Source organism: Elgaria multicarinata, chromosome 2 (genome assembly GCF_023053635.1).
Source record: "Elgaria multicarinata webbii isolate HBS135686 ecotype San Diego chromosome 2, rElgMul1.1.pri, whole genome shotgun sequence".
Classification (NCBI taxonomy): domain Eukaryota; kingdom Metazoa; phylum Chordata; class Lepidosauria; order Squamata; family Anguidae; genus Elgaria; species Elgaria multicarinata.
In genome coordinates, this window is record NC_086172.1 from 108,463,700 (window position 1) to 108,476,077 (window position 12,378).

Below are 12,378 nucleotides of genomic sequence, written 5' to 3' on the forward strand. Positions count from 1 at the left end.
GTGATCTTGCAGAAATGCAAAAAGTCGTGGTAAGTCCCCGGCTTTTTTAAATCTGCAGCTTCAGGGGAAAGCCCCGTGTTGGCTGCAAGGTTATTAACAGGGACTGGCCGGCGAGATCACATTACGCCAGTCCTTTTACAACTTCACTGGCTGCCAGTCCAGGTCCGGGCCCAATTCAAAGTGCTGGTATTAACATTTAAAGCCCTAAACGGTTTGGGGCCAGGTTATCTGAAGGAACGCCTCCTCCCATATGTACCTACCCGGACCTTAAGATCATCTACAGGGGGCCTTCTCCATGAGCCCCTGCCAAAGGAAGTGAGGCAGGTGGCTACTAGGAGGAGGGCTTTCTCCGCTGTGGCACCCCGGTTGTGGAACGAGCTCCCCAGAGAGGTCCGCTTGGCGCCTACACTGTACTGCTTTCGTCGCCAGCTGAAGACCTTTTTATTCACTCAGTATTTTAACACTTAATTTTAACTTAAATTTAAATTTTACTGTTTTAACTCTGTATTTTAATCCTATATCAACTTTGCTGTGTGGTTTTATCCTGGTTGCGCTTTTTATACTGTATTTCGTAATTGTGTTTTAAACTGTTGGGTGTTTTACTGTGGTTTTAATTTTTGTGAACCGCCCAGAGAGCTTCGGCTATTGGGCGGTATAAAAATGTAATAAATAAATAAATAAATAAATAAATTGGTGGCTGTGTCATATAACCAACACAGTGACATGCCCTAGTCACTACGAGTAAATAGGGTGTATAGACAGTCCCTAGGTCTTAGCCCTGCAATATATCCAATAATAATAATAATAATAATAATAATAATAATAATAATAATAATAATATAAAGTGAACTACTGAGCAAGTGTAGTGTGCATTTTGCTCACCGTAGACTAACTACAACCTGCCCCTATACATGTGGGATTAAGAAGAAAGGTTTCTAGCCTGAGAGTCTGAGGGTTGGCATCTCTCATTTTAGATGATAAGCACTGAGTTTAATTAGTAACTTTTATATTCCAATTGCTTTTCTGTGACAATTAAACAATCTATTCTGTGTCATGTTCTCACTGAGCCATGAACGTAACAAAATACTCAATTTATGTATTGAAAAAGGATAACAAAACAGCATCATTGGGAATGAGAAACAAGAAGTTAAAGAATATTCCACTTGTAAGGATGCATGTAACCTTTTGAATACTAATCATGTATTATCTAGCCTAAAAATATATATAAGCAAGAAATATAATTAACTATAGCAAGGACAAGTCACTCGATTCACTACTTAATTGGCACCTACTAAGACCACCAACATGTTTCAGAATAATTATCTCACTTTCCTGCAGTAAAATGAGCTGAAATGTAATATTTCTCTTTCTTCAAGTGATCCTGCCCAAGACATGCTGATTGAAAAAGTACCACACAAAAAAATGATGAGACCTCAGTCCAAAGAAAAATGTGAAGATAATCTGAATATTAAACCAGGTGAATGAAGCATCTGCTACCTGCTGCAGTTTTCATTCAAAAACAGAACAAAAACAGACAAAGGAACCTTTAAGAAAAACAATCCTATACTCACTGACCTGAGAACAATCACCATTGAACACAGTGAGCAGTAGCCAATGCTGCCTGTGTGTCAGCCGGACCTACCACCGGTACAACAAGGAACTAACAAGGCTACAACAAGGCTACTAGGAGGAGGGCTTTCTCCGCTGTGGCACCCCGGCTGTGGAATGAGCTCCCCAGGGAGGTCCGCCTGGCACCTACACTGTACTCTTTTCATCGCCAGCTGAAGACCTTTTTATTCTCTCAGTATTTTAACACTTAATTTTAACTTAATTCTAACTCTGTATTTTAATCTTATATCTGCTACGTGGTTATATTTGCTGCGTGGTTTTATCCTGGTTGTGCTTTTTATACTGTATTTTGTATTTGTGTTTTTAACCTGTTGGTTGTTTTATTATGGTTTTAATTTTTGTGAACCGCCCAGAGAGCTTCAGCTATTGTGCAGTATAAAAATGTAATAAATAAATAAATTAAATAAATAACACATCTCACAACAACCCTGGAAATGGGCCAAAATGCTCGTTTCTGGAATGGGACAGGGCAGCAGAGCTCCCTTCTGTGAGCCCCACTGACCTGTTCTGTTCCAGAAATGAGGTTGCTTTAGGACACACCACCTTTCTGTTGTGATGGGAGTAGGACCCACTGGCACACAGGCAGCATTGGATACTGCCCACTGTGTTCAATGGCACTTACTCCCAGGTCACTTAGTATAGAATTACCTAACTATCCGAATGAAATCAATAGGATTTAGGAGTCCGTAACTTTGGTGTATAATGCTCTAAGTTTCTATCCGTCACTCTTGTAAAAGTTTAAAACAGGCAGCGGCTATTCATTCTGAAGAGCTTTGGGACGGTAAAGGTATAGTAAAGGTGCAATCTTATGGAGACGACTGAAAGCCACCGAACTCAGAGGCTTATGTAAATCCGATACAGAGCAGAAGGGCCACTGGATTCCTCATCAGCCGGCCTCTCCCATCTCCTCCCCGCTCCTATAACTGCCTCCTTTAACTTCCCTCCGAGGTCATGTTTGTGACTTCAGAGAGGCAGCCAGTGCAGTTCTCTCCATTGCATCTGCAAAGGGATGTAGGGAAGGGAGTTCAGACTCCTGGGTCCAAGGTCAGAACTCTGAATATGACCTCGGATCCAGGAATCCAAACTATCCTATGGCCCTTCAGACGTCTAGGGGACATAGGATAGTTCTCCCCATTACTGAATCCCTACTGATTTTTGATAATGGGTTTCAGGTTTTATACATTTCTAATGCTGTATTTATTGTTCTCTTACACAATGTTTTGTTTTATAACTCGCATTTTAATGTTATAATTTTTATGTTTCCATAAGACAAGCACAGGGAAAGGTGGAATTACATAAAAACAAGTGAAGGGACAGAATAGGATTCAGGCAGGCTTGGATAGGAAAGGGTGGGGTGTTGTTGTTTTTAGTAACAATGAACAAAAATCACACATTTCTTCATGAACAGGACAGATTTTGAGATTTTTAACATTCTGAATGTAGGAAAAAGCAAAACTGAGAGATTCATCCATCCCTATGCTTAGATGGACAGACCCTTAGGAAGAACCCTCTCCACCACTTCCCATAGCTACTGTTCCCTGCCATTCTTCATACCATTCATCCACTGTCATGCAATTCCATGCCAAAAAAACCAAACCATCTGAGAATGAAAAGCTTTGATATAAAACAGATTATTCAAAAAAAATGGAAGGGCAAATATATTTAATTTGTATGTATCTTATATCTGTAAGGGAAGAAAAGTGACATTGGGCCTGCTCTGAAGACACCTTAAACCCTGCTGGTTAAGGCTCTTGGTTAAGATGTCTTGTGTGATGCATTTTGCTAAAACCTGCTCACTCACTAACCACAGTCAGATTGTTTGCAGCAGGGTTATTGGCTCTAACTGTGGCTTCAAATCATAGAATCATAGGATAGTAGAGTTGGAAGGGGCCTATAAGACCATTGTCCAACCCCCTACTCAATGCAGGAATCCACCTTAAAGCATCCCTGACAGATGGTTGTACAGCTGCCTCTTCAATGCCTCTAGTGTGGGAGAGCTCACAACTTCCCTAGGTAACTGGTTCCATTGTTATACTGTTCTAACAGTCAGGAAGTTTTTCCTGATGTCCAGTCAGAATCTGGCTTCCTGTAACTTGAGCACATTATTCCATTTCCTGCACTCAGGGATGATCGAGAAGAGGTCCTGGTCCTGCGTGACAGCCTTTCAAGTATTTGAAGAGTGTTATCATGTGTCCCCTCAATCTTCTTTTCTCCAGGCTAAACGTGCCCAGTTCTTTCAGTCTCGGCTCATAGGACTTTGTTTCCAGACCCCTGATTATCCTCGTTGCCCCCCTCTGAAAATGCTCCAGCTTGTCTACATCCTTCTTGAAGTGTGGTGCCTACTGTTGTGTGTGACAGCATGGCTTGTGGTTAGTACTAACCCCAGAGAACCACAGTTTCACTAACCATAGAACCTGAAATGTCATCTGAACAGGCCCATTTTTTATTAGTTTGGATCAGTTGTGTTTTGCTCTCTTAAGATAGCCATGATTTCTGGCATTGGTGTCAGTTGCTGGCACTAAATATGTGTTTTCAGAGGACAGGGAGCAATGAGGATGGTTTGGGTACTGATATTCAGAGTGGGGGAAATATGGTGGTGGAAGTTGGACAGTCTGGTACAGCGGAAGAAGGGTGAGACATTTAATGGCTGCCCCTTCGTTTGGTCCTTCTTCAAATCCTGGGGAGTTTATAACTACGGCAGGTTCCCCTTGATCTTGAAGGAGCATCTGGTTAATGCCAGTCTGATTAAGATCACAGCCATCCATCACAGCCATCCAATCATATTTTGGAAGGGAAGTGCAGAGTAAAAAAAATCTTAACTAAATAGTATGTAAATAAAAAAACAAGCCTATGTGACCCCTGCCTACCAGGGTTGGCAAAGATGAACAATCAGCTGGTTTCCTTAATTTTTCAGGCATCCCTCTGCATCAGTATGCAATGGCATGATCCACACAAACAGAAAAAGGTGCAATCTATCCTGCACAGATCATATTCAATTCTCCATTTATAGCAGGGGTGGAAATCATTTTTTTCTACCAAGGCTGCATTCCCTCAGGGATAATTTGTCAGGGGCTGCATGCCAGCGGTTGGCAGGGCTTAAGTCAGTCATTAGTGGTTCCAAAGCGAAAGTGAGCATGGCCATTCCCCATTTCTCTCTCTCTCTTCCTCCCCACTTTGTGGCCTACTGAGGGAGGGACAAATTCCTGCTGCCAGACCCCTGATCTGATGGCTTCAAGAGGGATTTAACCTTAGGCCAAGGGCTTCATGATATTAGAACAAGGGCTACATGCTGCACTTCAGATGATTTATATGATTTATAATATGAATGATATAAAACCACTGACACTATGAGGACAAATGCATATATGGTTACCTCAATATATGAAGCAAATGACAACATGGACAGAAAATTGAGAGTAATAACCAGGTACCTACTTTTGCTGTCATTTTAGCCAGAAGTTCTTGTAAATCCATAATTCCTTGTACCAGGCTTAAGAAGTCACTGCAGGTTGGACAGGCTCAATAAAGTAAGGAAGGGAAACAACAGATAAATAAATACCATGTTATAATAAAACAAACAAACACATGCTTAATGTACACAAACCAATTGGTTTGTATTGATTTTCAGGCATTGCCGCTATAAAAAAAATTGTATTACAAAGGTTCTAAGAAAACTAACAAATTTAGAAAATTTTAGTACAAAACAGAATGAGCACTTCAAAGAGGATTGTCTCAAAATGTCACAGACTATTGAAGAATAACTTAATGGAATCTGAAAATTACAGTGAAAGGAAGGCAGGGGTCCTAGAAGTTCTTTGAAATAAACAGACAATGAAACCATTCTATATTCATACTCAGGAATTTAAAAATGTATATGGTGCTTTGACACAGGTTAAAATAAGTTGTAATAAATGCTGGAGAAGTTGTAATAAAACGGGTTGGACTGGCTCAAGGCTGAGTGTCCTCTGGTTTCACCAATACCAGGCATGTGCAACCTGAACTCCTCCTCCTCTTCTCTTCCTCCTTATCTAGACAGAGGTCAAGCAGAACTGGCATTTGCTATTTGTTAACATTGTTGCCAGCTTCTTGATGGGATGCCAGCTCTACCACTGCTTGATCACTCACCCATTTGCATGGATGCAAGGCAATCAACCAATCCGCACCATCACTCCGCACACCACCACATTCCTTCTGTCACAGGTGAGGCTGGCTGTGGCTGCTGCTAAGCATCATCATCATCATAACCAGCCCTTGCTTGCTTCTTTGCCAGGTGGGCAAAGAAGTAATCAGCAGCTGCAGCCCAAATCAGCTGGTGAGCATGCCCAGGCCATTCCCTCTATCCAGCTTAGGAGGAAAAGATAACACTATGTCAAAGGACAGGGGGAGCACAATCTTCCCAGAAGACCTCCTGGGATATCTCCTACAGCCAGAGAAAGAGGGAAAGCAATGGTGGGTGGCTGCTGCATTGCCACAGTGGATCAGGTGTCACTGATGGACCCTTAGCAGCTGTCCAAGAATGCCAAAGCCTGACAGCAGCCTTAGAAACTAGCACTTTGTATCATTTGTGATGGTCCAGTTAAAAAGTTCAAAATTTTTGAATTGAGTATCTGTGTGGAAAAGGAAATATTATAGATCAATTTCATTGTTCATGATCCCAGACCATTTCAAATTTTGTGGACCAACTGAGACTGTTAACTATCCAGTATATTTGCATATAACCAAAACACTTTACACCATATCCCACTTCCTTATTTTAACTTTCCCTTTTTATTTTAATATATTTTTAATTGGAAATTTGATTAAAATGTAGTAATTTCAGTTAAGACGGATGATAGATAGATAGATAGCAATTCATTTTTCATGATTTTTTTGCTTAATATATAATTTGATTTGCATGCAACGTCACTGGGAGAGGGAATTACTAATTGCAGCTAGACTAGGAGTTGCTAAACAATGGAAAAGCAAGCCTTTGCTATTATTATAATGTTGTTATGAAAGGGTTTGGAACTATTGGTAATGGAAAAGCTAACACCTCAACTAGGATTCTCAAAAGGCCAAGGCAAGCCAGAAGATTTTAACAGTAACTGGTTTCCCTTTATTAAAAAAATAAAAATTGCAAGCATTACATAAATATTTGCCATTTTAAAATTATTACAATCATTTCTTTGAGTAATGTCATTTTATTTCAATGTCTCTAAAATTATTGCAGTTAAGTAATGTTATATGATATTATCTTAAGTTACTTTGTCCTGTGTTTGTGTATCTGATGGGGTGTTAAGTTATTGTTATTTTGTATTCAGAAATAAAAATGGAAGTAAAAATATGAAACGGACTGATATGGAGACTGAGGCAATATCAGAAGTAGATCATTGTTAAAAGACTGCATTAATTCTCTCCCATTTCTGCATCAGTTTAAGAATTATATTTTTAGAAGTCTGCATGAACATTTTTATGTATGTACAGTTTTGTTTTCACTAATGTACTAATTGTTTGTCGCATGCCAGTATGATTGCTCTAACCTATCAGGGTTACCAAGGACATTGTTAACAGAGTAGCACGTTCAGCACTTGCCTCTAATCCTAGTTGTGCAGGCATGCTACTGAATTATATAGCCACTACTCTAATATCTTTAGCAGCTACCATTCCCTAAGAGCTGGAGAAGAAGGGAGAAGAGAAAGTTAGCTGCCAAGGAGCTAATGGCAAATAAGCAACAGATGCAATTCTATGCATCTTTAGACAGAAAAAGTCCTACAATTTCCAGCATTCCCCAGACAGCCGTGCTCATTGGGGAATGCTGGAAGTTTGTAGGATTTTTTCCTGTCTAAACGTGCATAAGATTGTGCCTTTAGTTGGTGCAGGGTGTGGGTTGCAATTCAGGGTGGGGAGACTGCAATTTAGTCCAGCTTTCCCTGACTTCTTGGCGGGGGGGATACCAAAATTCTCAACAGGCAAAACCAAGTTGCATTTCTGTGATCAGAATAATATGAAACATAGTTCCATCAAGGCCAGAGAATGGGGACACAGAATTCCTTGGCTTTCCCAATGGGAAAAGCCATCTAGATTAGTTGTAGGATTTGTTTAAACAAACGGACAATTAAATATTGTATCTTAATACAATAAAACAAGCTTAAAACAATCAGTCTTTAGAATTTTAAGACATCTAACGCTTTCAGCCGTGGATCTATTGCAAAGAGATGACAAATCATAGTAATAGTTTCTCATCCATAAAATGAGGCTATTACAGACTAACATCATATGCTTGTCCAAAAATGATCAGGGATTGCAAAACACTATCTACATTAAAAGCACTATAATTAAAAATAAACTTATACAAATAAAAATGGCTACTTACTGCGATTCAGATTAGGACACTGTGTTATATATCCATTAGGCATAAAGATGATTTTCGCATCTTGAATGATACCCTTTGTAACAGAAGAGAAAGCTGGTAATATAGATTACAGTTATACAATTAAAATTGTACAAAATACTTCACACTTTATCTGTTGATACTTATACTAGAACTGTATTAACTTGGGGGGGGGAACATTTTTCATTTTGAAAAAATAGTTTAAAAATATTCTCTTAGCTATTTTTTAATTACGCATAAGCAAATGAAACTAATAGTCTCAGAACCCAGAAGAAAAACATTAACATCGAACTCATATGCACTTACTTGGGAGTAAGACCAATTGAACTGCATGTGGCTTACTTTTGAGTAGACATCTATATGAGTGAACTGTTAAGAACTAGTCTTATTGGTGGGTATTTTAAACACTAGTTAGAGTCAACAATCTTATGTTCCCCCAAACAGCATCTGGGGCAGGAGAGGGGGGATATAAGATTGTTTAGTTTCTGGGCTCAAAGATCAGAAAAAGGCCTCCGACCTCAGAGCCCAAAAATCACGCTTCCTGCCCCCCTTCCCCTTGTACCCAGCATGGTTCTGTCTATGACTCCCCATTCAGAAATGGAATGTGGAGCAAGGAAAAGAAGGCATTCCCAGGGGCACAGAGGGGAGGAGACTGGGGCATCAACCATACAATGTTTCCTATGACTACCCCAGCCTCCTTCCCTCCCCCTCTGAAACCATCCAACTAGCAGAAATCCAGGGTGGCTAATGATTTTGCAAATACAATTAATATTAATGTGTTTGCTTAGAAGAGAAATTCAGATCATAACTGAATGGGAAGGGGGAAAACCCTGAACACATAGCTTGATCACGAACAGGCCTTTGTGACTTTAAAAACTTCCAGTTTTATTTTAATATTTCTACCCCACCATTCAAACAACTTTTCCAGCTCTAACACCCCATTCCACTGTGTGGCAAAGAGTGCTTAAGTCCCACTATTTTCAATGGAACTGAAGCACCTGGATTATGTAGTAAAGATATGCAGTCTCAAAACATTGAGCAATGGGAAATTTGAGAAAGAAAATGTTGTTGTTTTTCTGGAACCTTTCTGTTCTAAAGCCAATTTCACCAAATTACGTGAATAGCATCATGACATCCTCTGTTGATTACCCTACTGCCCTATGTGTTTTGGTTTATAGCGGGGGAACCCTGCACATTAAATCCAAATGTTCATGTTTTCTCTTACACAATCAGCCCTTGTACAAACATCAACGTCTGTTAGTGGGGAAAGATTACCAGATAAGATCTTTGGCTTCCAAATAAATATTGATAAATTTGCAAGCAGTACTGGATATAGATAGATAGATAGATAGATACAGATATAGATAGATATACACACATACATACACACACACACACACACACACACACACACACACATACATACCCATGTGAACACAATCCTACACTAGAATTTAGAATAGGCACATGCTCAGAAAGTCTCTGACATGTACACACAAAACTCTGATTGAAAAATTGAGTGTACTGCCAAGGTTATCCTTTGACAATTTAAAAAATGTCTTGATCAGGGATTACAGCAGTGACTTTCAGTTAAAGTGCAACAGAATGAAAGCTACAGAGCAGATGGAGAACATTGTATCTTACCCAGAATACTGAGCTTACATTATAAATAAAATATAGGCCTTAGTGCTTCAAGCTTTGCAAATGCAGCACCATTTAACATTTATGTGCTCGTTTTCTGTGACAGCAAAAGGTAATCAACAAGCACCACTTCCTGCTTGTTATTTCAATATCAAATATTAATTGAAAATATTAATGGAAATAACCAGATCCACCATGCACCTCATAGAACATTTATTAATCTTTTCATCTGTGAGAATAATGAAGCCATCTGAATAATAAAAGATGGAATTGTCATTGGGCTGGGGTAATCTCTGAAGCAATCATTAATATGATTTTGAAAATGATGGCTGGTGAATAATCAATCAACATGTAAAAACCATACATACACCACACAGCTTCCTGATACCAATGTTTAAATAAGCATAAATAAAAACCAGACACTTGCCCCAATCCAGCAAAGTGTAGCTGTGCATACAACTGTTTCCCATTCTATACTGGGATGCTGACTGAGGCCCCATTCAACTGGCTGTATGCTCTGAGATCCATGTCTCCACCTGGAGCCAGCAGTCATTACCTGTGACTATTTACCTGTGACTGATTTGCATTACCTGTGACTACATTACCTGTAAATAGTCACATTACCTGTCACTATTTACCTGTGACTGATTTGCAGAGGCAAATCAGAGAAAAAACCAAAAACTGCAAGGAAACCAAATCACATTGCATCACTTTAACAAGTTCTTGTCAGTCAATGTTTAAAATTAAACACCTGTTGATTTGATCTGCAGGACAGATAATAATACAAGAACGTAAGAAGAGCCCTGCTAGATCAGACCAAGGGTCCATCTAATCCAACAGAAAACCCATAAGCGAGACATGAGTGCAACATCACCCTCCCATCCATGTCCTCCAACACCTGATGTACATAGCTTACAGCCTCTGATACTGAAGATATTTTATTTATTTTATGTTAAAAAGTATACAGAGCGCTTTAGTCAAATAAATGTCCCTCTCAAGTTTGTTTGTTTTCCTATTAAGCATAGACATTGAATTTGCTCAGCATTTATTTATTTTATTTATTTATTACACTTATATACCACTCCCATAGCCAGGGCTCTCTGGGCAGTTTACAGAAATTCTAAAATTAAGATAAAAATGAATATACAAAATTTAAAATTCTAAAACACAGAACATACACACATAAAGCATTAAAAACCATTAAAAAATCATGTGGGTGATTAAGATGTGCTGCCATATGCCTGGGCAAAGAGGAAAGTCTTAACCTGGTGCCGGAAAGATAGCAGCGTTGGTGCCAGGCGAGCCTCATCAGGGAGGTTGTTCCATAGTCTGGGGGATACCACCGAAAAGGCCCTGTCCCTCGTTGCCACACTCTGAGCCTCTCTCAGAGTAGGCACCCAGATGAGGACCTTAGATGTTGAACGTAGTGTCCGGGTATATTCACGTCAGGAGAGGCGTTCCATCACGTATTGTGGTCCCAAGCCAGGTAAGGCTTTATAGGTCAAAACCAGCACCTTGAATTGGGCTTGGAAACATACAAGCAGCCAGTGCAAGCGGACCAGAGCAAGTGTTATATGGTCGAACCTTCTGGTTCTCGAAATCAATCATTCTAAGTTGGAAAGAGGTGCTGGCAACATTTAGCTTAGCTCATGTATCATCCACAGGTTAGTTAACTGCTCACTGCTTCTAAGCCTTGAACTATATGGTTTAAACTGTGTGCTTTTCTCGTTATACAGGTTAATGAGTTATTTAACAGGGATCATTTTCATTCCCTGCCAGGTTGGTAGGTGAGCAACTATATATAAAAAAGCAGTTTTCATGAAGAACTACTCAAAGAAAAGACAGATTGCTTCATGTGGTCATCTGTGCATTCACACACATAGGCTCTATGCCTGCGTAGAGCATCTTCGGGAAAACTTCTATAGCTAGAGGCATTTTAGGTGGGAACTCCTCCCCCACTGTCAACCACTCATGTTCCAACGGTTCCCGTCTTCCCCTCAGTATCTTGGAGACCGCCAAAAACACTCTTTATACCTCAGGGATCCATCTCCAGCATCATAGAAAAACATTCTTTCCTGACACCAGAGAGGGGACAAGGGGTGGGGGAGTTGTGTGAATGCACAGATGACCACTTGAAGAACTATAGTCACAGGTAAGCAACCTGTCTTTCTTCTTTGTGGTCTCTGTGCTTCACACACTGGGTGATTAGCAAGCTCACTTATCAGAGGTGGGTCGGTGTCTAAGTCAAGATGGATGACAGCACAGATCACCCAAATGCTGCATCAGCTCTAGCCCTCACATCCAGTCGATAATGACAAATGAAAGTAGATAGGTTAGACCAAGTCGCAGCCTTACAGACATCCGGAAATGCAATTCCCCTTTTGATTGCAACTGAGGTAGCCAGCGCTCTGATAGAGTGCCCCCTCACTGGTTCAGAAAGTTGTAAGCCTGTAAGCTGGTACGTTAAATGAGTCTTTACCACCCACGATGAGAAACGTTGCAGGGAAAGAGGCATCCCCTTGCATTGTACCCCGTAGCAAATAAAATATCTAGTGGATTTTCGAAAAGAGTCAATTCTTGTCTTGTAGAATGCTATTGCTCTCCTAAACTCCAGAGCATGGAGAGTAATCTCCAACGGTGTCGATGAGGACAAAAGGAAAGTCAACAAACTATGTCCTGATTCATATGAAATTCTGTAACTACTTTATGCCACAAAATGGCCTTTAGAAAAAGCTTGA

General features: G+C 40.0%; 1 protein-coding gene across 2 annotated transcripts in view; it reads right to left on the reverse strand.

The window, feature by feature from the left end:
- The window catches only part of NELL1 (neural EGFL like 1), a 564,084-nt gene that overhangs the window by 391,282 nt on the left and 160,424 nt on the right, over positions 1–12,378 (reverse strand). For both annotated transcript variants that reach the window (XM_063117360.1, XM_063117359.1), the window contains exons 6-7: positions 7,982–8,054; positions 5,065–5,147 (exon numbers count right to left, since the gene is read on the reverse strand). In XM_063117360.1, coding sequence (XP_062973430.1) covers positions 5,065–5,147; positions 7,982–8,054 — 156 coding nt within the window. The remainder of the gene's footprint in view (positions 1–5,064; positions 5,148–7,981; positions 8,055–12,378) is intronic.